Source organism: Rousettus aegyptiacus, unplaced genomic scaffold (assembly GCF_014176215.1).
Source record: "Rousettus aegyptiacus isolate mRouAeg1 unplaced genomic scaffold, mRouAeg1.p scaffold_m13_p_8, whole genome shotgun sequence".
Lineage (NCBI taxonomy): Eukaryota > Metazoa > Chordata > Mammalia > Chiroptera > Pteropodidae > Rousettus > Rousettus aegyptiacus.
Window position 1 is genome coordinate 92,234,664 of NW_023416311.1, and position 26,813 is coordinate 92,261,476.

At 38.2% G+C, this 26,813-nt stretch overlaps 1 protein-coding gene across 3 annotated transcripts; it reads right to left on the reverse strand.

Annotated features, from left to right (window-relative positions):
- Positions 1-3,093: 3,093 nt before the first annotated feature.
- On the reverse strand, positions 3,094-26,813 carry IL7R (interleukin 7 receptor). Of its 3 annotated transcripts, none has more exons than XM_016142445.2 (8): positions 26,652-26,813; positions 22,797-22,935; positions 12,947-13,104; positions 8,714-8,871; positions 6,489-6,657; positions 5,518-5,608; positions 4,484-4,559; positions 3,094-3,833 (listed from the first exon to the last, which is right to left on the reverse strand). In XM_016142445.2, the coding sequence occupies exons 1-8, from the start codon at positions 26,731-26,733 to the stop codon at positions 3,330-3,332; spliced, it is 1,377 nt and encodes a 458-aa protein (XP_015997931.1). In that variant the 5' UTR covers positions 26,734-26,813; the 3' UTR covers positions 3,094-3,329. The 3 variants fall into 3 exon arrangements, with proteins under 3 accessions (XP_015997931.1, XP_015997930.1, XP_015997932.1); XM_016142444.2 differs by having other exon boundaries at positions 5,518-5,611; positions 26,652-26,812; XM_016142446.2 differs by having other exon boundaries at positions 5,518-5,611; positions 22,797-22,951; positions 26,652-26,780.

Consider the following 26,813-nt stretch of genomic DNA (forward strand, 5'->3'; position numbering starts at 1 on the left):
AGAGCAAAGTAAGGGAAAGCAGATCTTCAATAAACTTCTGTTAATTCATTAATGTGTGAATTAATCACTTAATCGATGAAAAATTTTCCCCTGAGAATCCAAACCCACATAATGACAGCAAATGATACCAAAATGTTTCCAGTGGCCGAGGAGAACTGTGGTCCATTGTGGGTATCCCTCTACCTGTATTTCTCACAGAAGACAAGTAAAGTCATGGAGAGTTTTATAGCATTTAATTAAATACGAGGTGGTAATAATGCCAGTTACTTATATACTTAGCAGCTCTGCGAAATGTTTGTAATGCATGTGGAAAGTACTCGGTCAAATGAGAGACATGCACTGTAGTAAACAATGGATATTTTTAAGAATAACTCCAAAGAAAAACCACTGAGATGGCAGAAATGCCATCTGATCTTCATCACTTTAATTGTCCATCCAGGTATTGTTACCATCTCCCTGGTGGGTTCTGTCTTGTAGGCCCTCTAGCAATACTATGATGAATAAGCATGTGCATTTAAAACAGCCCGCACTTGGCTTTCTGAAACAAATTCCCATTAAATCAGAATGACAGGAAATGCAAAGGCTGGTAGAAAATCAACCGAATTAGCCAGGGCTCCTGAGATCCAGATGTGGTTGTTTAATTGAACAAATCAGCTGCCTGTTGTTTATCAGTTTTCTTTCCATTTCTTGCTATACAGAACTAGCAGTTTTCATTTTAGATTTATACATAGTCTCTGATCAGAAGTCAATCTTGCTTAATAAAAAAGGGGGTTGATCAGAGCAACTTTGTAACCTTATATTATACATTGTCTCTGAGTACATAATCAAGCATTAGCAGCAGTTACAAAATACGAGTATAATATATGGATTTTAAACGCCTCCAGTAACAGACAGACATTCACACACTAAATTCAAATTATAACCTATGCCAAGCAGCACTGAAATAGAGGATTTTGAAGCTGGAGGGATCTCAACTTTTCACCTCATTTATTTCTTTAAGCGATTGTTTATTTTTTCAGGGATACAAATTTATGGCTTCCAGTCCTGATTTAACATGTCAGGCTGAGAAATTTACCTGTCTTCTCTGTATCCCAATTTTTCCATAAGTCAGAGGTAATAACAGCAAATACTTCACAGGGCATCCCTGAATAAGGTACAAGAGGGCTAGGTTGGGCATGTGGTTTTGCGGGATGACCTCCCCTTCGAGGTCACCTTGATTCCTCTTTCTGCAAAAGGCAAAGAATACATGTCCTCCTGGTGGGAGATGTCTTCTGCTACTAACACAGGGCAGATTCTGCTTTTCCACTATATGCAGATGTCACTTTTTTTGTATGTTCCCTGTCTCCTACAGTGCACTTTGAATATGCCTTCACTATCGCATTTCATATTATTATCATCATGTGTTTGCAAAGCTGCCACTTTCATTAATTTTCACTTAATGAGGGGAGGGTCCCAGCCTTATTTATCTTAGGTCCCCTGTGCCTATCACTATGGTTGGCTCATAGAAGTCTTTCCATAAATACTTGGCAAACATAAAATAAAAAAAGAGATAATGTTTACGAAAGTGCTGTGAAAATCACAAAGCACAAAGCAAATATAAGGGATGATGGGATTATATTCATTACTACTGATTCATTACTATTTGAAAAATACAACACTCAAACGAAGAACAAGATAATATGATTACTATTAGGTTTCTAAATAAACAGATTGCGTCTATTGGTCCACTATTTAAACTCCTGTCATAAACATCATAAAACAAACAAAAGAACTCCAAGAGAATTAAAAACAGTCTCCTTCTCCCACAACAAACTAAACACAGAACAAAGAAAAAAATGCAAAACATAAACAACGACAATGACAATTAACTCCAAATAAAACCCAGGAGCTATGTGCTTCTTACTTTCCTGTACGGCCTCTGCCCAGCCTGGTTCTGTGCCCACCTCTGGCCTGGAGACCTGTGGGAGAGGGGTCAGCTGCACTGCCCCAAGCTGAGACTTCTCAACTGCTTTGACTTGATTTGGGATCGTTGTAATTTATCTAGACCAAGAAATGTAAGAGGACACACATCCAGTGTTGATAATATGTCTCTTCCCTGTATCTTCGAGAATGTGGTTTACTCAGCGGGTGTGCTTTTCATTGCATGGTCTCCCTGAAGTTTGCGGCAACACCTGTGACTGTGGACCTCAGGATGATTTGTGGGCGAATTTGGGTTGGGCGGATCTCTACACACATAGAAGGATTATCCCCTGGATTATTCACACATTGGTCATACACACCTGTGTCCAGTGTGGGCCACAGGCTCTTCTTCCATCCATGGAGGCAGCTCGCTGGTGATAGCAAGGGGCTCGTCCTCTTGATAAGTAACAATAGAAATTCTGGGCTTCTTGTTTTCCCCTCTTGAACATTTTTTTTTTTTTTTCAGAAAAACGAAAGAAAATGGGCTTCGTGGCATTTTATTGCCATCTTCATTTTTCGTAGATGTGTCTGGCGGTGGTCCTTCACACATTGTGAGACCATTTCTGTCCCACTTTCTCATAGATTTTCTTTCTTTTTTCTTTTTTCTTTTTTTTTAGCTTGAATGACCATATGTTTCCCATTTATCTGAGACACTCCCAGTTCATGCTTATTGTACTGGAGTGATTATTTATAACGTCTTTCACTTTCAAAAGTGACCCAGTTGGACGTGAATTATTCAGTCACCCGGTTAGCAGTGAGGTCTGGCCCTGGAGACTGGACAGTCCCTAAGTAAGAGGAAGGTGCCTGGCTCTGGGAACACTGCCATTGGACTCCTGGGCACCACCAAGTCTAGAATTATCGCTGAGTAGGACACATAGACAAGTTACGTTAAGCCTCAGTTTCATCACCTATAACAAAGAGAATAACAACAACAGTAATTACTCCCGCCACCCAGAATTATTGTGGGGACGCAGTGAGACGGCGCGTGCCGCGCGCGAGATCAGCATCGGACACGTAGTAACTGGAGCTCTCGTTCTCACCCTCCTTTCGTTCTTTCTTCTCTTACTCCTTTTCTGTTTTCCTCACCCCTTCATCTCCATCCTTTCCTCCACTCTTTCTCTCCCTCTTTCTTGCTTTTTTTTTTTTTTTAACTTTCCGAAATCATTGAATCACCCGCGTTGCCTGAAGCTGCGTGCCCTCGCCTCATGCTGGTTGCCGCTGGAGTGGGGAGGAGCCGGCAAAGCTGTTTTAGGATCCTGTAGAGTATGGAGAGGGTCGCGTTAATTTTGTCTCCTTGGTGCTGTGAGGGGGAGAAGGAGCTCAGTCATCTTTGTCAGTCACAGTGGTTCCAGTCCCGGGTTTCTTAAAATTCACTGGTTTTGGTAGAAGCTGGACATGGTGACATACGCTTCTTCTTGGTTAGATCCTAAGGAAGTGAGGAGGGGCTGTGCCTGCGTAGCTGGGGTCAGCGTCAGGATTTCTGATTGGAAAGGAAACGGAGGGGACACGGTGCCATTTGTAGTTCCAGGGCCAAGCAACAAGCCCGGGTACACGTGAGGCCCTTTCTTGTCACCTTCCCTGCAGTCGGGGGACCTGGAGGAGGAGAGCATAGGGGCGTCACACGCGCTGATGTTCCTGGCCAGGCACCTGAGGGGTGCATCTCCTCTGCAAGTTTGGGAGGTGATGACTGTCTGCTCAGACAGCCAGCTGCGGTCCTGTGCACCGGCTCCAGGCCTCTGCTTCTCAGGCTCCGCTGGCTGCGGAGCAAATGCGTCTTGCAGAAAGCCTTCCACTTCATCTCTGGCTTGAATGCCATCCACCTTATGAATCTGGCAGTCCAGGAAACTCTCAGGATTGAAACTCACATTCAGATTCTGCACCAAAAAAGAAAGAGGGCATTAGAAGTATACCAGAGTGTCTAGGCCCGTGCCACCCTGAATAGGCCAGATGCCCTTGGAAGCTAAGCAGGGTCCAACCTGGTTAGTACTTGGATGGGAGACCACCTAGAAAGACCAGGTTCTATAGGCGTAAAAAATAAAAAGTAAGGGATTGCAGACTGGCAAGGTCCTTGCAATCTGTGAGGTCAACCAAGCATTGCCTGGCCTAAATAAATAAATAAACAAACAAATAAAAAAGAGTGCACCAGAGAGACTCGCCACCAAACTTCCTGTTAGGAAAAGATCTAAAGACGTTCTAACAGAAATTTCAGAAATTTACCAGGGAATGTCAGAGATTAACCCACATGTTCTAGCTGACTTTGTGCTTTTAGAAGTGCTATGACCCCTCAGGGTCTAAAGTGACCCCTGACTGTGCCCTCCAGCCCTGGGGGGAGGCCTGGACAATTCTTAGACTTGTATTTCGTTTTAGTTTCCTACCTCCAGAAACTGGATCTTGTAAGGGACCCTGCTTTGGAGATGCACACAAGACTGAAATCTGAGGTTCAACGATTCCTCACCCAGCACTATCATTCTTGGTTGCTGGGATACCGTTATCGTGGTGATAGAAGAGCATCGGAAGCACTCACCTTTTTTGGTTTCTTGCACAGTTGCTCCAGAGTCTTCTTATGATCAGGGAGACTGGGCCATATAACAGGCTTAATTCTGAAACGAGAAGACATTGATGGATGAAATGAATGGCAGGGGGAGCAGGCACAATACGTTTTTCCATCTATTCTGAGGCAGGAATCAAAAGAGTGAATCTCTAGTCTCGGCTCCGCCACTGCTAGGCGGAGCACCTATGGCAAGCGCCTTGTTTCTCTGGTCCTCGGTGTCCTATCAATCTATGCAGGAGTTGGGACCAGAGATTATTTTCAGTGATCCACACTGTGAACACGATGTAACAATGATATGCTTCTGAGAAGGAGCCCTGGAGGAAAGCAACACAAGGAAGCTTGGCAATTAAGTGGGTTGGTGTAGTTATAAAACTAAAATCTGACCTGCTCACCTACTCCCAATATAGATGCCGTCGTTTCGTTCCTCCTTTTTACTGGTAGCAACCCCTTATCTCTCATTTTGGTAGAAGCAAGGAACATTTTCTGAGTTACCCGGAGAAATTGTTTTACGGTGGTTCTTTTCAAACTGGAATATTTTGCAGTTCTTGGGGTACGTGGCCCTGTGCTGAGGGCATTTTCTTAGAACACTAATTATTAACCAGTGTGTATCTAAAAACATCATTTTTATGATGAAGCAGTCATGGCCCTATCATGAGGTAGAATGCAAGTCTCATCAATGTGTGCACTAAAAGTCAAGACATCAAATATATTCTGCATTTTCCATGGGTGCCTCTAGTTGCCCAAACACTCCAGAGGCATGGCTCCTAATCCTTTAGGAGGAAAAATCTGGCAGGGGGAGGGTTTGCTCTATGTCCAGTTTATATATTCTCACTTCTTAGGAAATTAACTATGGAAATTCACCAGCGCCTGAGGATGAGGAGGGATGCCAGGCACTATAATTCCTGAGATGTCTTATTCTCCTTTGTAGCTTTCTCATCAGTGAACTGGGTTAGAGCTTTGGCTGTCTGGGATCCCATATCACCACCCTGTTGATGAAAGAAATTTACCTTTTTTCCCATAACACACAGGCCAAGATGACTATCAGAGCCACAGAGAAGAAACTCAGAATGCTGACAATTAGTAGAACTGGATCCAACTCTTCTGGAATGCAAGAATAATTCTAGATCAACAATCATTAAATATGCAGTAGGATAGACTTCAAGATGCTTTGAGTTTATTTAGTAACTTGAGTCCATTTATTATTTCTTGAAAATTGCTCCTCAGTGAACAAAACGATGTAATAGCTTTATGGGGGAATTTTGGTGTCAGTAAATGACACTTACTGAGGTGACCAGATCTAGAACATCTGTCACTTGAAATGTCAAAGCGACCTACCATTCCCTCCCCGATTCCATCGCCAAGAGGATAAAGTCGAGCAGGGGTTGGTGAGAGAGACTCTCTACTACTATGCGGTCTCAGCCATTTCTAGGGTGAGGATGAGAGCCGAGTATGACAGAACGGTTCCCCTCACCCCCCAAAGAGAAGGTATACGTGTGGTGGGCCGAGTCCCCAGGGGTCTGCCTGAATCATGTCCTTTGGCTCTTCTGCCCATTCTCTCTTCCTAGACCCCCCAGGATATCTTCGTTAATCTGGAAGAGGAGGCATGGAAGAGCCGTATCAGCTTGTCAACCTGCCATCAACAAAGGTCTTCCCTAGAGGGGCCTTAGAAACATCAGATATTGGGATCCCAGTCCAAATGGTAAACTGGAGGTGGTGGGTGGGGTTTTGTTCAGAATATTAGCAGCTCTCAACAGCACCCAGGGCAGTAGAGCCGAGGTGGCCTACATCCATTGATCAGCCACTAAAGGCTCTATTCCCACCACTTCCTTATTCTTCACAAAAAGGGCAAAGGTGACAGGTCTTCTCTAAAGAAAGTGTAGGAATACCTTCAAAGGACTCATTTCTCTCACTCTCATGCTCACTCACACATTTTGACCCGCAAAGCACTATGCAGAGAACAGAGACAATTACTTCTCACCTGAGCCTTTGGTCTCTGGAGTTCTGAAGTAGGAACTTGGACTCCATTCACTCCAGAAGCCTTTATAATAGTCGTAATTAGGCATGGATCGGACTTTAATCTCATACTTTGCATCAGGTTGTAGCTTTCTCTGGAGGAGTGTCAGCTTTGTACTGGATAAATTCACGCGCTAAAAGGACAAAAAGTGCCACTATATATTTAGAATGAAAAAGGTGCTGCCCAGATCTCCCAAGCCGTTCAAGTAGAGGAGCATCTTTAGTCTCATGGACATTCTCTCAAAGTTCTCTCATATTCGCTATAAGTGTGAAATCTGGCACATGGAGGGATCAGCAGCAGAATTTTGGGCAGAGGCTCTGAGCTCATAAATGATGCTGCGAATGGTGAAGGGGCCGGTGGTAGGTATAGCGGGTCTTCATTCAGGTGAGTTTAGCACTCCCACTTTGGGAGGAAATGCTCAAATCACTCCCAGCCTTCTACTTTTCTTGGCACACTTTAACCTTTTATTTACTTTCTCTTTTGTTTTATACCCCAAGAAGAGATGACAGAGAATGATAGAGTTAGTGAGCAAAAATCATTTCGCTGCAGAAAGATATTGTCGCACATTGCAAATAACAATACGGATATGACAGTCTCTCCAATAGTGTGTATTAATCTTAAGAAAATAGGAACTCTATCAATTTTATGGGTAAAAGTAATATTCTACTGTTATTTACATTTATATTTATTTGATTATTAGTTTTCATGTTTATTGAATTTGTATATTTCTTATTTTGTGAAACATTTTCAACTTTCTTGCTCATTTTTCCATTGTTATATTTGTCTTTTTCTTAATGACTATAAAACTTTCTTATAAAGATATCAACCTTCTGTCAGTTGTAAGTATGGCACCTTAATCTTAATATTTAATTTGCCTTACGATTTTGATTATTGTGGGTGCTAACGTTTATAAACCTTTATTTTCATGTAGTCGTATGTATCAGTTTTTTGCTTTCTTTCACTGCTTTTGTGTTTAAAATGTTCTTCTTTATGTCAAAATTATCTTAACATTTACCTATTCTTTTCTAGCTTGTTTAGAGTTTAACTTTTACATAATTTCCTTACATCGTCTTTTTGTGCTTTTGTTGTTAAACGGAGAGGGTTAGGCATTTAACTTAATTTCCCCCCAGTGAACTGATTATTCTGGCACCATTTTTTTTCAAAATCCTTCCTTTTTCCACTCTAACTGCTTTTCCATTTGTGTAATCGTCCAATGGGGGCTGGAAGAGGGCAGGGTGGAGGCAGTCCAGTTTGTGCGTGTGTGTTGGGGGAAGAATAGAAGGAGAGGAGATGATCTGGGGAAAGCATTACACTTATGTGAGTAGCATCGGGCAGCAGACTGCAAACAAAGGAGGCTGACCTTTGCCTTAGAAAGGAGAACTGTATGGATAAGTAGGCACTCTTTTTGCCTTCGGAAAGAGAAACCTTCATCTGTTTTCTGTTTGTGAGATGCAAAAAAGATGGAAGGTAAGTCCATGGGTTCAAAGGAACCTGGGACACTTTACCTTCCCCCCTGCTGCCTTTCCCGAACAGACTGCAGGGACAGACAGACCATCCCAACTGCAGTGAATCATAAAGTCTAAATAACCCTCCAGATTATGAAGGGTGAAAATTTAGTGCTTCCTTCCAGAATTAAGAATTCAAGCTTTAAAAAATGAATAAAATTTCTCCTTCTCTCCTTTTTTATTCCTTTATGCTTCTCTCACAACTTTTATAAGCCAATCGTGGCTATGACTTGGTGACATTTTTGCCTGATTTGCCTATGAGTGTGCTAAATGTGCTACTTTTTGAGGCTCCAAAACAAGGAGGATTGATTTGGTCTTGACCTATATTGTTAGTCTATTAATCTAATTTAGGAACATTATAAAGACAAAAAACAGAGCAAGAAAAAAAAAAATTGGAGCCAGAACTGGAACTGGCCAGAAAAGATTCAGGTTTTGTGGGACTTACAACTTTTACACTTAGAAGCTTCTTTAAGTAAAAGATATATTTTGAATACAAAATTGCTAGGGGACCTCCTGCGGTAAATGTACCTCTGGGACAATAAAATATGTAACATTAATAAGTTTCTGTTTTATAGTTTTATACATTTACATATTTTAATTTATAAATGTAATTTATTTGTTAAGTATATTTATATACACACCTGCATAAATTTCATTATCTATAAATGTAGTTGATCTACATACCATCCAGTCATTTTCATTTTTTTCCTGGTGGTAGGCTACCTCATGTATTAATTTTTGTACATATTTCTTTTGCAAGTGCGACGTATTAAAAGTCACCACAAAGTCATTTGCTTCCTTGCGATAGATGACTCTTAAGTCAAATGGAGCCTCAGGTTTAACTGGAAAGGAAAAAGAAATGAGGTCAACTTATAGATCGAAGAAATAATTATAATTTTTAAAGTTCATCTACTCTGGAAATCACATTCTTGTTCAGAAAACCATTTTTTCTTCCTGACTCAAAGCTTGACTACATTTCCCAGCAGCTGTGTGTGGCCTAATGAGCTGTGTGAGCGGAAGTGATGTATTTGACCCCTGATCCCAGCCCAGAAACCCCACCTGTGTGACCCCATGTTTGTTCCCCTTCCACCACTTGGAGTTGTATATCGAAGACAGTGGAGTCACAGCATGAAGGAGCCCTGACTATTGCTTGAAGGACAACTACCATTCGCAGGTTAGAAATACCTGTTTTTGACTCTTATGTAAGCAAAAAGTAAACTTACGGTATTTGAGATATCACACATTTTAGGGCTTATTTGTTACAAAGCTAGTGTTAATTTTACATAAAACACATTCTCTTTGCCTTTTGAATGCTTGTTATTAATTAGACCCAAAACGGGAGTATTTAAACTTCGAGTCTTCCTTATTCCAATAAGGTCAGGTGTTAAGCCTTGCACCTCATTTCAGTCATATAGAAGTTGAGGGTTTGCATTCTGGCCCTGGCTCAGAAGTTCCAGTGTGTGACTTTCTCCTTCAGTCTTGTTTGCATTAGATTTAAACTCCTCTCTGGCTGCCCCCTTCTGCCTGCCTGCCTCCCAGAGTTGCTGTTAGATCACATGCACCTTATATATGAAATGCTATTGGAGGAAGGCAGGAATTAAGTTATGCAGAACAAACCCTGAGAAAGGTACTGAATTCTTAGATGAGCATGTGTGTCATGTCGCCTCCCCACCACTGACTGGAGGCTTCCCTGTCACAGCCTTTTAGCGGTTCTTTCACCTAAGGAGGAGGTGAGCTATCTAGGGATGGGCCACTCGCATTTCTGGATGGCCGATCTCAGAGGTTCAGATCTAACCTAAGCCTTTTGTTAATGAGAGAATGTGTGTCCATCAAACTTTCACTCAGTGGACTGAACTGGATTCTAAGCAGCCTGAGCTGGGCTTTAAGACGGACTTGCTGACCCAGTAAAATGAACTCGTATGGTGGAGTTTGGCCCACTTATTGTCATCAGTTTCTCATAATGGTGGTGTGTACCTGCCTCAGAGGTACTGAAAAAGAGGAGGTGACTCCTTTTTTACCCATGGCTGTCTTGTGAAAGGTGAAGTTGGTCCTCTTTTACCCTTAGAAACACTGTAAAAAGGGAAGATGCCTGAAAGGGAAGCAGGAGGAAAGGGGGTGGGCATGGAGAAACAGATGCACAGAGAATACCGTCAGCCTTTTTACACCTGCCAAGCCAGTTTCTACCCTTCATTCAAGGAAGTAATTAAGAATCCCTTTCTCAACAAAACCTTTGACACTGAGTTCCTTGTCCAACCCCATCTCCCAAGGACTCTCAATAAAGGAAAAATTAAGGGAGAACATACTAATATTGATTATACACTTAGTAAGTGCCAAGTGATTTACTTATGTCATTCTTCCATCAATAATCACTTGTCACCACTATACTGATGAGGAAGCAGAGCCTCAGAAAGGTCAATTGACTTTTGTTCAGGACCCTGTATGGTTTAGGAGGATTTGAATTCAATTCTGCCTGATTCTGGTGCTCACTCTTCTTCATTTCACTTTTGTTTCTGGACTCCAGTATCTCCACTGGCTTGCCCAGGCAATCTACCCACATGACCACCTCTAGCCCAAATGGTGTCTTTGAACACATACCAAAAAGGTGCTCATTGTTCAAGAAACATTTTTAAAAAGTTGACTTATTCTTGCATAACCTAAACAAGTATAGAAATTTATCCTGCCAAGAAAAGTGGGAAGCAGGAAGCTGCCCATCTAGACTTATTGGGAGCCCTGCACCTAAAGGAGGGGCACATATTACCAGCAGTGTGCACACCCTGTCTCTCCCCCTTGCCCCTCAGATGAGGCGTGTCAGGTTTGCAGTCTGCTGGGTGGTACAGAATGTGGACCCCTAAAACCCATGGGCATGTGAGATCTGGGGATTCAGAGGCGGCAGAGTACCACCTGGAGCCTATGCGTGTGCCACGAGGGTTCACATGCTCACTCTCTGAAATGCATGTGGGCCCTATGTGCTGGTGTGCGTTTCTGTAAGAAGGGGTTCTCCTCTGATGCTCCAGGACTCTGTCAGGGGACTGAGAATCTCTGGCTGATCTGCCTATTCTCAGAGAGTGAATATATATTTGCAATATAAACGGAGAACCTTTAGATATAGTGCTCTTTTGCGGTTCACAAACTGAACTTCCATCTGTAGCAGCCTAGTCTCCGAATGGGCGAAACGCAGCTTGCTTGTGTTGCACGCCCTGTGGCTGTCATCCCCGCCTAGACAGCACTCACATCGGCTGTGTCTATGTCTCTTTTTCACTACCACTGCTTTTTCTCCTTTTTTACAAGATATTTGTTCACATGTAGAACTTTTGCTTTTACCCTTTGCCATCTTAGCTCAGACTAGATTCCAAGTTTATCTTTGATGTCTCTGATAAGTATTGTTCTCTTACATACAATTTTATTTTTCGAGGGTAAAAGGATGGGTGAGAATAGGAAGAGATAGAGCTATAGTGTTTAACACCAGCACAAGAATCCGTCTCTTTAATCACTTTCAACAGTTTTCCCCCATGTAAGTGTCGTTTTGCCTATACATCTTCATAGGTAGAATACATATAAGTAGTTAGTATTCCATTACACTGATATATGATAACTGGCTTAGACTTTCTCCTATAAAAGCATATCTCTGAGGTTTTGAAAAAGAACCTATTCACCTCAGGGTCATATACCTGTAAGTAATGGAGGAAATTGTTATGTCTATAGTCTCAATTTTTCTGATCATTTTGATTTACTTACCTGGTAACCAAATGGTTATTTAGTAATTAATATTGACTTATAACCAGATAATTGAATAAATAAACTGATTTATATTATTGCATATATGGATATTATATAAAACCAAAGAAAACATGCAGATGAGCTTAGTAATTTGAATTATAATGATAGTTTTATTTGAAATATAATTATAATTTTTGGGGGGCAAAGTATAATATGTGTATTCTAAGTCAAATCAGATTTGGCATCAATCCTCAATAATAAGTCTCTTAGGAAGGTGCAATAGTAGCTTCATGTGTCAACATGGTGCCCAATTGTTTGGTCAAGCAGTAGTCTAAAGATATTTTTTAAAGACATTTAAAGCAGTAGACTTTGAGTAAAACAGATTACCCTCGATAATGTGGTAGGCTTCTTCCAGTCAGATGAGGGCCTTAGAAACAGACCGAGATGGCCAGAAGCAGCAATTCTGTGTCACGAATGCAGCATGGAAACACTGCTTAAGTTTCCAGAGTGCCTGCCTGGCTTACCTTGTGAAATTTGGACTCAAGACAACAGCATCTACTCTTACCTCACTTTGTAGCCTTATGGCTTGCCCTGCAAGTTTCAGACTTATCAGCACCCACAATCATGTGAGCCAATTTCTTAAAATAAATCATATATATATATATGATATATCACAAATCATATATATATATATATATATATATATATATATATATATATATATATCTCCTATTCATTGGTTCTTTTCCTTCTGGAGAACTTAATACAGAACTTAATACTTTTAAAAGTAACTTGGTGATTTAGGTAAACACACAGAATATGGCGAGCATAGAGGGAGAAGATTACATGAAATTTGGGAGAAGGTAAGGTAAGAAAGGAAAGGACATAGGTGGGTGGATGACAGAGGCCCAGCTTCAGGTAGGCGCTTTATATAGATGAACGCTTCCTGCCACCTGTAGGTGCCACACCGTCATCCATAGCTGAGTTTGAAGATTCTCAGAATTCTCTCATAGTAAGGATTAATAGCATAAGCTTCAAAACTTTCATTTATTTTAAAAATTATTTGTATTAGTGGATTTTCTATTTTCTATTGCAAATAGCACTCATGATTTGTCTACTTTTAAAACATAGAAAATCCAGACACTATCATTATCTTCAGATACCTGAAATATGGCAACCATACCCCCTTATCCTTCTTACCTATATTGACTATCTTCATTTTTCTGCACGTTACAATCTTTCCTCCAAGCTTCACACATATTTTGCTGTCTCCAATCAGTAAGAATTGATTTGTCTTGATGAGATACATCTCTTGCTCTTTACTAAAATTCAGGCAATTTACGAACAGAAGGGCATCACTGTAGAAACAAAAAGGGGATCTGTCTTAAATTTAGCAGGAGTTTCTGTATACAATGGAATAGCATCACATGTATGTTTCAATTGTGTGACTTCAACTCTGTCCGTAGGTATGTGAGTGGGTAGGTGCATACTCAAGAGAGAGAAAGAATTAAAATAATGTAGCTTTTTGCTGCCATTACTATCAGTGATGATTTACTCATACATTAGATGCAGTTGAACCTAAAAGAGCCAAAGCATGTTCATAAAAATTATAAAAACTTTCTAATTTTTATAATTGATCATTGACAAGCAAATACTTTGTTTAGGTGGGAAGGTAATTGCTTTTTTTTTTTTTTTTGATGTCCTGCAGGAATAAATTGAGAAAATAAAGCCCGTGAAGAAATATTGACCAAAAAGGATTCATGTAAATGACAAAATAGTCTAACAGATTATAAACATAAAACCATGTAAATATAATGGATAATTTAGGGCTTTTCATAGATAATTTTGACTGTGCTCTACTTTTAACTAATCGACAGATTTTAAAATCAACCCTTTGCTTATTGGATTTCATTAACCAAGGTAACCATAAACAAAATAATAAATTAATTAAATAAGTAAATACATAAATAAAATCAATCCTTTCCCTCATGCTCCTTAGCTTAACATGCAATAGCATTACTCTAAGAATTGAATTCTCTTCTATGACTTCCTATTTCCAATTAAGATCATTTTTTCAAAAAACTGAGGAAAAGAGAATGTTTCTTACTATGCAACTAACATCAAAAGCTCCAAATTGTACTCTTTCAAAAAATTCCTGTTTAAAAAGTTTAAGGTTTAATTACAATAATGGCAGAGTAACTTATATCACACTCACTCTTTAATACATAAACTTTATATAACATATTTTTGAAAATCCTATTTATGAGCATTGGAGAGTAACTAAAAGCAGGTAGAAGTTAGAGGGAATTTCATTCTTTTTTAAAAAAAATGAATGAGATCCTTATGATCTTTCTTTCTTTCTTTCTTTCTTTCTTTCTTTCTTTCTTTCTTTCTTTCTATTTATTTAGTCTGATGGCATGGTGATAGGCATTTAGATTCTAACAGCTACTGTTTTGTCTTAAGAAGTTAGAGAGCAGAGTTTTGGACTGCTAGAGTGGCTGGCTATTTTTAAAGGGGAAAGCCTAGAGGTGAGGAAGATATAGAAGTGGAAACACCAAGTCAGTATATAAACTTTGCTCAAATTATTATATGTCCCTTTAATTGTACATGTGTAGGAGGCTTCGAGGAAACCACGGAATGGCAATAGCTAAAAGTCTCTAGAGAGAACTAAGCATAGATTTTAAGTGCTGACTCAAAAGAAGAGAGAATTTGGAGATTAATCTAGCCAACAGAACTAAAATTAACACTTGCCAAAGGATAACAGAATGGACCCCTCCCCATTATCAATAGAGTTCTTCTTACATCAGAAGCTCCTACAGATGACCAGAAAAAGAAAAATGTGACCCATAGTCAAGAAAAAAAAGCAGTCAATGGAAACTGACCCAGATATTCACCCAGATGTTGAAACTAGCAGAAGAGGACTTTAAAGCAGCTTGTGTAAATATGTTCAAAGTGTCATGATTATTAAACAGATGTTTAATCTTAATGAAGAAGTAGAAACTGTACAAATCTAACATTGAAAAAAATTTCCTGAGTGTATGGAACGGGCTTAACAGCAGATTCAAGATGGTAGAGAAAAGAGTCAGTAAACTTGAAGATAGATCAATAGACATTATTCGGTGTGAAATAACAGAAAGAAAATCCTGGCGGCCTGTAGGACAACATCAAGAGGATAAATAAATATGTAATAAGAATTCAATATGAGAGAAAGAATTCAGCTGAAAAATAACAGCTTTAAATTTCCCAAATGTGGCAAAATAATTCAGTAATTCCAAGCAGGATAAATCCAAAGAAAAGCACATCATAAAAGCTAGACATACCATAGTCAAATGGCTGAAAAACAAGGCAAATAGAAAATCTTAAACTCATCCATGGAAAAATATCACTTTTCATCAGAAACTATGGAAATCAGAAGACATTAGGATATCTTTAAAACTCTGAAATAGGGGGAAAAAAGATGTCCACCTTAAATTCTTATATGCACAAAATGTTCTTCAATAATGAAGGCAAAGTAAAGATATTTTCAGATAAATAAAAACTGAGGTAATTTGCTTCAGGAAATTCTTTAGACCAAGATGAAATGATATTAGACAGAATCTCAGATCTATGGAAAAGAATCAGGGGTACCAGAACGGTAAATATGAAAAGACAATGTATGAAACATAAAAGGCAGTACATATTTCTTCTTAAATTTTTTAAAGTTAAGTGATTGCTTAAAGCAAATATTATAGCATTATTTATAAGGTATTTATAAGGTATGTAGATGTAAAACTCATGACAATAATAGTGCAAAGGGTAGGATATAAGTGGAATTATACTGTTGTAAATTTCTTATATTTTACATAAAATAGTAAAATATTAATCCTAATAAAGTCTCATAAGTTTGAATATTGTAATCCTGAGAGTAACCACTAAAAATATATTGCCCAAAAGTGAAAATAAGGAAGAAATTAAATATCTCAATAGTTCCATTTCTTACAAGAAATTAAATTTATTATTAATAAACTTTCTTACAAAGAAAACTCTACCCCACATGGTTATATGCTGGTAAATTCCATCAACCATATAAGAAATAGTGCCCATCCTACACAAATTCTTCCAGAAAATAGAGGAGAAATAGATCCTTCCCGAATCATTTTATAAAGTCAGCTCATTACCGGTACCGAAAGCTGGCAAAAAATATTACAGAGAAGAAATTGACAGATAAATGTCTCATGTATATGCAAAATTCCTTAAGAAAATATGAACACATTAATGTTAATACATAATGAAAAAGTAAGATGTACCACAGAATATCAAGATAGGTTCAACGATCAAAGATTGATCAATATAATTCACATTAACAGAATAAAAGATAAACAATATGGTTATCTCAAGTGGTGCAGATAAGGCATTTGACAAAATTCATCATCCATTTATGATAAAAACTCTTAGCAGACAATTAATAGTAGGATATTTCTTCGACCTGATAAAGAGCATTTACAAAAAGTCTGTAGTTAATATACTTAATGATGAAATTGTGAATATTTTTCCCTAAGATAAGGACAAGACAGGAATATTCACATTCACTATTTCTTTTCGCTATCTATATGATGAAGTTTCTAGCCAGTGCTAGGCAACAGGAACAAATAAACAGAAGCTAGATTGGAAAGGAAGAAAAAAGACTTATTTGCAGACAACAAGTTGTTTACATGGCAAATAATATTCTCCAATACAATTATAGAAATTAAAAAGTGACTTTATTGGGTCATTGTACAAAAGTCAATTATATTTTTATAGAAATTTAAAAAATAACAGCTCCATTTATTATAACAATAAAACATAAAATGCCTAGATGTAAAATTAATACAAAATGTTCAAGACATTTGCAATGGAAAATACAAAACATTCCTGAGAATTATAAAAGGGAATCTAACTAAATGGAGAGCTACATTCATGAATTAGCAAATTCGATAGTAAAAATTGGAAAATTTTCTCAAATTGGTATATATAACATGAATCAAAATCGCAGAAGGATTTTTAAAAAATTGATGAGCTGATTCTCAAATGTATGTGCAAATACAAAGAATACTTAAAACAACATTTAAGAAGTGGAACAAATATGGAGGATTCAGAGCACTTTATCTTAAGGGTCTTATTAAGCTATAATACGACAGCTTAGTACTGGCGTGAGAATAGATAAATTGATCACTAGAAAGTATAGAGAGTTTGGATACAGACTCATGCATACAAGGTTGATTGATTTTAAGTACAATTACCCAATCAATTCAATGGAAAATAGAAAATCTTTTCAGCAAATTGTCCTGGAACAACTGAGCAAATATATGGAAAATATAAATCTCAGTCTTACATAAAATTAATTGGATATGGATTTTGAACCTAAACATAAGTTTTAAAATTATGAAATATTTGGAAGAAAACATAGGCAAATATCTTCCTAATTTGGGGAGTAGACAAAGATCATAATGACACAAAAAGAACTAAACATAAAAGAGACAGAGAAAAACGATAGACATATTGGAATTCATCAAAATGAAAACCTCCTGCTTTTTAAAATACACATTAAGAAAATGAATGGCAAGCTACAGACTGGCAGAAAATAATTGCGATGCATAAATCTGACACACAAATTGTATCTAAAATGTATAAAGAACTCGCCCTCATCAATAATAAAGGACAAGAAAAAAAAAAAGCAAGACTTTTGCAGAAACTTGCCAAAAGAAGACATACAAATGGCCAACAAGGGCACAAAAAAGTGGTCAACATTATTTGCTATTTGAGAAATATAAATAAAATTCACCAGATACTATTTCAAAGCTAAATGTTAGAAATGGTATGTGGCTCATACATTGCTGCTAGGAAAGTAGAATGGTTTTACAACTTTGGAAAACTGTTGGTCAGTTTCTTATAAAGTTAAATACACACCTACCCCATGATACAGCAATTTCGCTCAAGTTTTTACCGCAGGGAAATAAAAATGTGTATTAACAAAATGATTCGTATAAGAATGTTAATAACAATTAAAAGATAATAGTCTCAAACTTGAAAAAACTCAAATGTTCATCAAGAGGGGAAAAGATTAAAGTTTGTAATCTAGTCATGTAATGGAATTAATACTCGGCAATTGAAAAGATGAGTTATGAGATATGCATCTACATGGGTAAATCTCAAAAACATTTTGTATGAAAGATGTGAGACAGAAAAGAGTAAACAGTGTGATATTTTATTTAAAAGAACTATCAGAAACTTGTGAAACCAGAGGGTGATAGAATTCAGAACTGTGATTGCTCATAGGGGATGAGGACATCCTTCTGGGGTGGAAGAAATGTTCTATATCTTGACTGGGGTTTTGATAATACGTCATATTTGCTTCTCAAAACTCATTTAAGATCTGTACATTTCACCATAGGTAAATTTTACCTCCAACATGAACTGTCATCAAACAAAAAGTAAACCAAATAAATTAATAAAGCACATAAAAATGAAAGAAGTAATGTCAAATATATATTCTCATTGTAAAAACAATGCAGAATAAAGTAAAATGACTCATTTATTCTCCGTTCTCAACCTTCAATTTAATTTTCCTCTCCTGTGATAACCATGATTACCAGTTTATTTTTTTCACATGCTCTTTAAACCCAGGCAAATAGCCTTAAAAAGAGGCATGTTGTTCTGGTTTTGAGAGAGAAAGTGAGAGAGAGTGTGTGTGTTGGAGTTTCTAGAGGGTGTGTTCCTTTTTAGGCTAGATGGGTTTTCCCACTTGGAGCAGAGTTAAAGTAAAAAGCCAGTATATAAGATAAGCTAGATGGATACAGGAAAACAAACTTGGGAGAATTGTCACATTAAAAGTTTTAAAGATGACAATATTATTATGATTTAATGAATTAGAATAATAAGGGAGAACTGAGGCAGGATGTCATTTCTAAATTTTAGATAAACACGTGATGTAGATAAATTAGAAGGATAATGACTTTTAGTTCAACCACTGAGTTTAGAATTTATTTGTAAGTAAAGTACGTGCGGACCATTCAGTTACAGATTCTTAGTGCGTAGCAAGTTCCTGGCACCGTTGGAAGTTTAAGAAGACTCTAAAATGGTATGCTCAGTTCATTCCCACTTTTAGGGGAATGAGATCAATCAGCAATTAAAAATGAACGTCCCCACATGGCTATCTTGTGAACCTGGGCATCCTTCGAAGGGCCCTGAACCCTAGGAGCTGCTCTGTGTGTGTGTGTGTGTGTGTGGCGGGGGGGGGGGGGGGGGCGGGGGGGGGGGGGGGGGGGGGGAAGAGCCAGGAGACCAAGAAAAACCTGCCACCTAGAATAGACAATCTTGCTTTGTGCCACTGACCCTGGCTTCAGGAGATTGGAGAAAACTTAGTGTCCTCCCATGAGTAATTCAATCCAATTCATTTCAATTCACTTATTTAAATTAAAACAATTTACTAGGTTGCCAACTATGTATTGCTAGGGTTAGGAATGTTCAAACACGTTAGCCACTACCCCATGTGTACTGAACACTTGAAATATGGCTAGTCCAAATTGTGCTCTTAATATGAATGCACACCAGATTTTGAAGGTTTAGTATGCAAAATAAATGTAAAGTATCTCATCAATATTTTTATACATATTGATTACATGTTAAAATGATAGTTTTGAATATATCGGGTTAAGTGAAAAATGTTATTAAAATTAATTTTACCTATTTTGTTTCTTTTTAAAATGTGGCTACTAAAAAATTTAAAATTGCATATCTGGCTTGCCCATTTGTGGATTACACTGTATTTCTGTTGGATAGAGCCATTCTGGGGTATTTGGAAGTGGAAAAAGTACCCAAGTAGTACTATAGGCTAACAAATATGACCCCGTGAGAACTTCCCAGGGGACATCAACCCTAAGCCACTTACACAAATCCCCCCCATCATTCTGAAAACAGGGAGAGACTGTCAGTGACCACAGCACCTGATTCTTTATCCCACCTCCACTTTCTTAAATTTCCTGCCATCTTGTATAGGTTTTCTGTGATGGTGCACACAGCTATTTACATGGGAACATTCAAAATAAAAACAAAAATAAACTATAGTTTTATTGTTCATTTGTCTCCAAAAGACAGACTCTATCTCAAAAATACCGAACAACTTTGCAAGTTAGCGCGGTTTGCTGTAGAAAGGACTACGTTACCAGCACTTGACAGATGTCGCTAGTGAAGCCTAGAGTGTGAGATAGATTTGTCAGGGTGCAGCCTGTGATGGTGGTGGTAATTGATGAAAACAAAAAATGACATTTAAAGTGGGAGTTACTGTGGTGCCCCCCAGAATGTGGAAATAAAGGAAATATGATTGCCCTCTGAAAGCTGACTATAAAAATTATGCAAACACCTAAAAAACAGGGTCTCAAATTCAAGGACGTAGAGTGTCTATGCAGGTAATATAAGTGAGAAAATTGGATTTAACTTCAGGACTGAGATTTAATCCCCAGTTTATAGAAACAGCTGCAATTCTGTTCAGCTACTTTCTGCAGTATGTGCCCAGTATTATCAAATCCGATTGTTAAAGAGATATCTAAATTTTTAAATCCTGGCAACTAAGTTTTAAAAATTAATCACTCTGAGATATGAGCCAAATAACTCTAGTCTTAAAATCAACAAATTTGTTTTGTTTCTACATTTACTAAACAACCTTTCAATCACATTTTAAATGAAAATCAGAATTAAGTACCATTTACAGGCAATGATCCTATGCAAGACGTTAATCCTTCTGCTGCAATGCAAGGCAGTTGCTGAGGATCAGAGGGTGACAGGGCTAGTTAGTGTTGCTATTGGAATTCCAAACTGGGTGTCCGTTCTACCAGTTCCGCTTTGTCACTCCAGGTACCTGACGGCTGCTTAGAATTCTGGTGAATGAAAAATTTACAGGTCTCCCAGTAAGAGTGGATTTATATTGATACACAAATTACTGGTCCTTCCCGTCCCTCTTCCTCTTAAACACCAAATCTGTAGGCCCTGAGCCCAGTCTGAATATTTGGGTCTCTATGGTAGCTGTATCTGTCATTGTGAAGTAGTCAATTGGTATGCTGGTAATCCAATTCTGAAATTTTGGCTAATCCAAGTCCATCCCTGAGAGATGGATCCACACATTGAATACTAAGTAACTTGGTTTCTAAACCTAGAGGATTGACGGCCAGATCAGGCAGGCGGTAAATTCATCTAGAAAAATGCCCCAGGTATGCCCTATAGAAAACATCATCTGGTTTTTATTAACAATCCCACCTGGGTAATGACTTCAGCAGAATGCACAATTTTCAGTGATTTCTAGTGTCTTTTTAAATAAAATATATTAACAGAAAAGAAGAAGCTCCGAGAAAGCTAGTTTAATTGTGGAAAAGAAACTCGGCCTAACCAGAGAATTTAAGTGCGTTTAATTTGAGATAAGTAGCTTGTTCTGCACCTGGGAGTTGCACCAACCCACCTCCAGGTGTAGACACCCTTATGAAAACGGCTGTGCTCCAGAAGCACCGTAACCGGCTAAGGAGTTCACACGTACTGTTTCACACTGAAAACATGTCTTCAGATAATATTTTTCAAATGGTAACAAGTGAATCCAATTGAAAAATCCAAATGGAAGCTATAGATAGATTAAAATATGGCAGAAAATATCAAAAGACTTGTTAAAGGAAGCGGGCAAGTTTGTTCAAGTGGGCACGGAAGTGGTCGGATACTGTGTGAGTGAAAGTGGACAGAAAGGTCAGCCTTGGCCTCCCCAAGAGAAACCGCAGTGATCACTGCTGTCCACCAACCAGCTGGTTAGAGAAAACCAAAGTCAAACCTCTGCGTTGGAAGGGGTTTTAACCATAAAGATGAGCTCATTTTTTGAATGAGTTGTTCGGCAGTTTCATGTAGTCTAGTTGCAGCACAGATTCTGGACAAGGTAGGTCCAGAATCTCTTAATACATTTTATTCCTGGAAAGTACGTTAGAGAAGTGAACTGACAGAGGCAGACGGGGAACACACTGTGGAATTCAAGTCCAAGACCACATTTCTCCAGTGACTGCGACAGGGAGCTCTTGTAAATTAACGTAAGACGTGGAATTCAGGGCTTGTCTAGAATCTATATCGTGGGGGATTGGCCGAGTGTCTATGAAATTTAAGAAGCCCTCTTTTACTCCTGTTGGATCTTGACCCACTTTCCTTACTAAGAAACTAACTACAATTAGGTCATCCGATAGAAACCTGGAGATAGCTACAAGTAGAATTTCATGTCAGAGTATTTTTTTCAAGTCACCAGAGAAAGTAACCCTCAACAACAAGAGATGGTTTGTGGAGGAGGGAGAAGATAAAGCTGTCTGAGCTCTTTACCAAACTTTCAAAACAAAGACTTTCTCTGTTTCTTCATCTTTTCTCTGTTGCCTCATGAAAACAAGAGCCAGTTTATACCTGTGGGTTTTTGGAAGATTGATATTGAGAGTATCATCTAAAGTCAAACTGTGCCAAGAAGGTGAAAATTAGGTCTATATTCATAAACTTTTGACTTAATGCTTCTTTTTCATTACTTCTTACATACTGGATGTGTCTCTAATTAAATTACTGAAACATTAAACTATTTAGTCATCACAACCTCCCTACCAGGTGAAGAAACTGTGGCATAGGTAAGTTACATAAGAAGCTCTAGGTTAAAGAGCTACTTAGACCTGGTGTTGAGATTAGAAACCAGAGTGCAGCTTAAAAACACAAGATCATCTCACATCAGGCAAAGAGATTTTTTCAGAGTGTCCTAGGAGAACCAGGATTTCAATTCTGCTGTGAAGTCAGAAAGGGTGTAGGATCTCCGAGAGCCATTGGCTGTAGCAGTGGGACCTGAAAGATGAACTCATAGGAGTTTCTTTGTATGAATCTTTTGGTGAAGGACAAGGAGTTCCAGAAAGTTTTTGGAATTCATTTGATTGTAGTTTTTGATAATTAGCCCCACATGCCTTCCTTTGCCACTGTTGCCACACAGCACAAGAAAAAAGAGACAGAGGATTTCTAGGCACCCACTGAAGCCACCTTTCCTCACCATATTTCAAATTCCAGATTGGTGCTGTTGACATCGGGGTCGTCAAAAGTACAGTTTAGCAAGTGCTGGGATCCATTCACTTCCAGCTGACTGTAGCAGGAGAACGAGTAGTCGTCCAGTTCTGCATCTTCAAGGTCTCCTGGGTGGGAACAAACCTGCGGCTGTTAATGAGGTTAATAAGTGCATCCCTTTGCAATTGCAGTGACATTAATGAAAGGGCAATGGGGTGTGGACATAAAAAAGTGATTATAATTTAAAGAAAAAAGGCCAAAGGCAAAGACGAGAAACAGTTTTCAAAAATGAAAACAAAAACAAACAATAAAAACCCCAAACCAAAACAAAACCTAATGAGCACAGATTTTTCTAACAGAAAAAAAAAATCATGTAATTAATAAATAACCTCCAAATATTTCTAAATGTATCTGCCATTAAATTAGTGCTTTAGAGGTCCTACTTCTGTTAGTTTGTACATTTCAAGTAAGAGATATTTTATCTCCATTATTTATATGCTACCTAATCTAGCCTTTGACTTTATTACCAATCTTCATTTATTCCCTCCCCAAGTATTCTTTTGAATGAAGAAAAATGATAGCAGATTCACAGTCAGAAATTCACTTTTTTTAAGGGGTAGCTTTTCCGTGCCTAAATAAGTGTCCCAACTAAAAGCACCATTAATTATCTCTATTGTGTGAATATTCGTTTAAGGCACTTTGTCTTAAACTGCTCACTGAGACAAATGTAATTAGAAAAAATTAGATCTGACCTGACTTAGATCTGGTGGGCTTGCCCATAAACCTTATAGGTACTGTTTCTGTGCTTATAGATCTTCTATAGATACTGTATCTCATAGATTTTAATGAGGTCTGGAAATACGTGGGGAATCAGAAATTTTTTGTAGTCACTTTGGAAAAGCACAATCTGTCACAGATGGTATTCTATTTCTTAAGCTGGCTCAAGGCCCCTAAGTTTAAATAGACATTTTGTATGTACATTTCACAATATTTAATAGAGAAAAATCCGTCAGCGAGTATACTGCAACTGGAAACTGAGAGACTCCAGAGTAACCAAAGCCATTCTCAGAGCACTCAAATGTGAGCCTGTGACTGCTTCTAGGTCCATCGATACCAGAAATTCGATGTTTCTGGAGCGTTAAATTGGATACAAAACATAGTAAAATTCAACCCCAGCTGAGTGTCCCAAAGTCCATGGGATGTACAAACCACATTCTATTTAAATAACCCAGCAAGCTGTGGGAAGGTTAGTAAGGCTGGTTATGAGTGGATCAAGCAGCTGAGTGACAGGCCAGTTCAGTCAAAGCAACAAATCGTGAAAAGCCACATCTGGACTAGAGCTGTGGCGCTGCTCTTTCTGAACATTTCTGGAAGCTGCCCAGCTCACAGTTCCACTCCCAGGAAAGGCTCCTTGTGTAATTTCAGCAGGGTATGGCCCTCCTCCTGATGACAATTTTAAGTAATGAGGGCAGCTCACCACTTAGGATTCACATACATTCCTAACCTTACAGATTTAAATCTGGGTCTCTAGGAGCTGGCAATTTTCTCAATGAAATGGTTCTGGCCAGTTTTAGCCTGCCCTTACATGGCAGTCCTCATACTGCTTTGATGTTTCCTCTTCTTTGGACCTTCCCTGTACAACAGAACCAACATAATTATTTGGATTCAGACATCCATAGATCAGCTTCATCTCCAAAATACTTCAACATACAAAGCCAACCAGAGAGACAACAGTACAGGAGATGCTGGGCATCGGCGAAGCAAAGCACTCCCACCGCTCTCAGCCACCCAGTCCAGCCAAGTGAGTTTGCCGCATATTCTCATACAACGTGCAAGCACTGTTCATGCAATTAAAGTAGTTATGTTTTGAGAAGCAGCTCACTGGCTGTTTAGCAGGTGTTACCGGACAAAGTTGCCCTGTAATTGGGAAAAATTCCCCTCAACAACTTGCAAAATCGCATGGCATTTTTACAAAGAGAATATTATACCTGATTTAAGTTGAAGAAATTCTTAGGTAAGAGCAATATACACAGTGATTAAGATCCCCAGCACCAGAGCTGGGCAGATGTGGTTTTAAATCCTGGCTAATCTGCTTTGTAGCTATGGCCCTCTGTCAGATTACTCAACCTCTCTCAGCCTCAGTGTTCTGATATGTACATTTATGTTATCATGGGGAACCACTGAGCAAATACTAAGCATTTCGGATACAGTGAGCACTCAGTAAAGGTTAGCTATGACGATGATCATATCTATTTTTATATACTTTTGAGAAATAAGTGATAAAAAGGTAAAATAAGAATTCTAATTCTGAGAATATGACCAGGAGACCTTTGAGGCTCCTTTAAAAAAAGAGTTATGCATCAAAGGTGTTATTACTACCAAGGCTTTTGAATGGTGAGTAAACCTGTTATTTTTCAAATGCTCACTATTTCAGCATACTTTTCCATAAAAGTTGAATTTTTTTGCAATGTGTATTATAGATAAGGTCTTGTAGTTTGGAAGTCTTCACACTGAAAGGAAGTAGTTGATTAAAGTGTATTTTTAAAAAGTAGCCCTTTCTTCTCTTTATCATCCTTGCAGTTATCAGAGAAGTAACTTATCTTTCAATAAAAAGCAGCTGATAATTTTTTACCGCAAACTGAGAAGTATTTTGAGGTGATCATGTAAATGGATGGTTACAGATCTCTCAAAAAAAAAAAAATCTGATATTAAAAAGTTGAAGTAAACTTTCAAGGAAATTCTTATTGATTCTAAAAATAGTGTTGCTACCAGAGAAATAGATGGAATACATTATACCCCAAAGAGTAAGATTTTTGTGTTACCTGCCAAGCATCTCTATGTACAAACACAAGACAACATTTACCATGGAATTATGATCATCCCACACAAAGTGATTCATACACAGCCACACTGTGAAAAATGTCAATCTTCTGACAATTCCTGTAATGAAATTAATCTAGGGATTTCCATCCTTAGTAATTATATGACTTAAAATATCTAAGCTGAGTCATTAGGCTGATGTGTTTGAGATCTTTGATAGGAAAATACTTTTTAACTCTTAAAGTGAAAGAGTTTAATTTTCAGGAAGAAATTGGTGGTCCAACATCCCAGCTTGCTCCTCCTGCTGCTGCTTTACCTTTGTCTACAGTTTTCTTCTAATTACCATGTCTTTACTAAGTAGGTAACATCTGCTTCTAGGGACTAAGCTTTTCAAAGATCCCAAAGAGAATTATTATATGATAGTAAATTTGTTGATATAGAGATAATTCAATATAGTCCAATGAGACAGCTCACTCAGGTATTTCTCATTCAATTATTCGCTAAGAATCTCACATGAATCTATCAAAAAAAAGTATTTCGAAGAAATTTTTAAATATGTATTGAATGTCTGCTAGGACCTACACATTCTTTCAGGTGCTGGGAATATAGCACACAAAGCTGTGTTTCGGGACATTATTTTATCATGAAAGTTATGCTTTTGGAAACCCCTAAAAAATGAAACAAAACAAATCTAGCTTAATTTCTTAAAAAGGTATAACCGACAAATACAACCTTTGTGTCTTTATGAATGTAAGAACAAAGTTGTCACCAACATTAAGATCCACATTCGGAGAGTCAAATGCGCTTTTTTGGGGGGGGGGGAAATTCTAAGACTTTATAAATCACCTGCAGTATTATCTCTTAATCCTCTGTCATGGTTGTTAGCACATTAAAAAATGACTGAATACATGGCGAGTTCTCAAACTCTACTCCAACCCAATGCCCTGCTCAGGTTTATGAGGGATCTGAGCAACCTGGAACCTACACTAGAGAATATTTGAAAGAAAAGTTAGAAATGACTCACCATTCTGCGCATAGCCACTTTCTCCAGAAACAGCTTGAAGTAAATAGAAAACCATACCAAAAGCTGTACCTAGAATTGTCATTCTGAGAGAGAGCAAAAGAGAGAAGGTGTGTGAGACTGTATGTAGGAATGAATGAGAGAGAGAGAGAGAGAAAGAGAGAG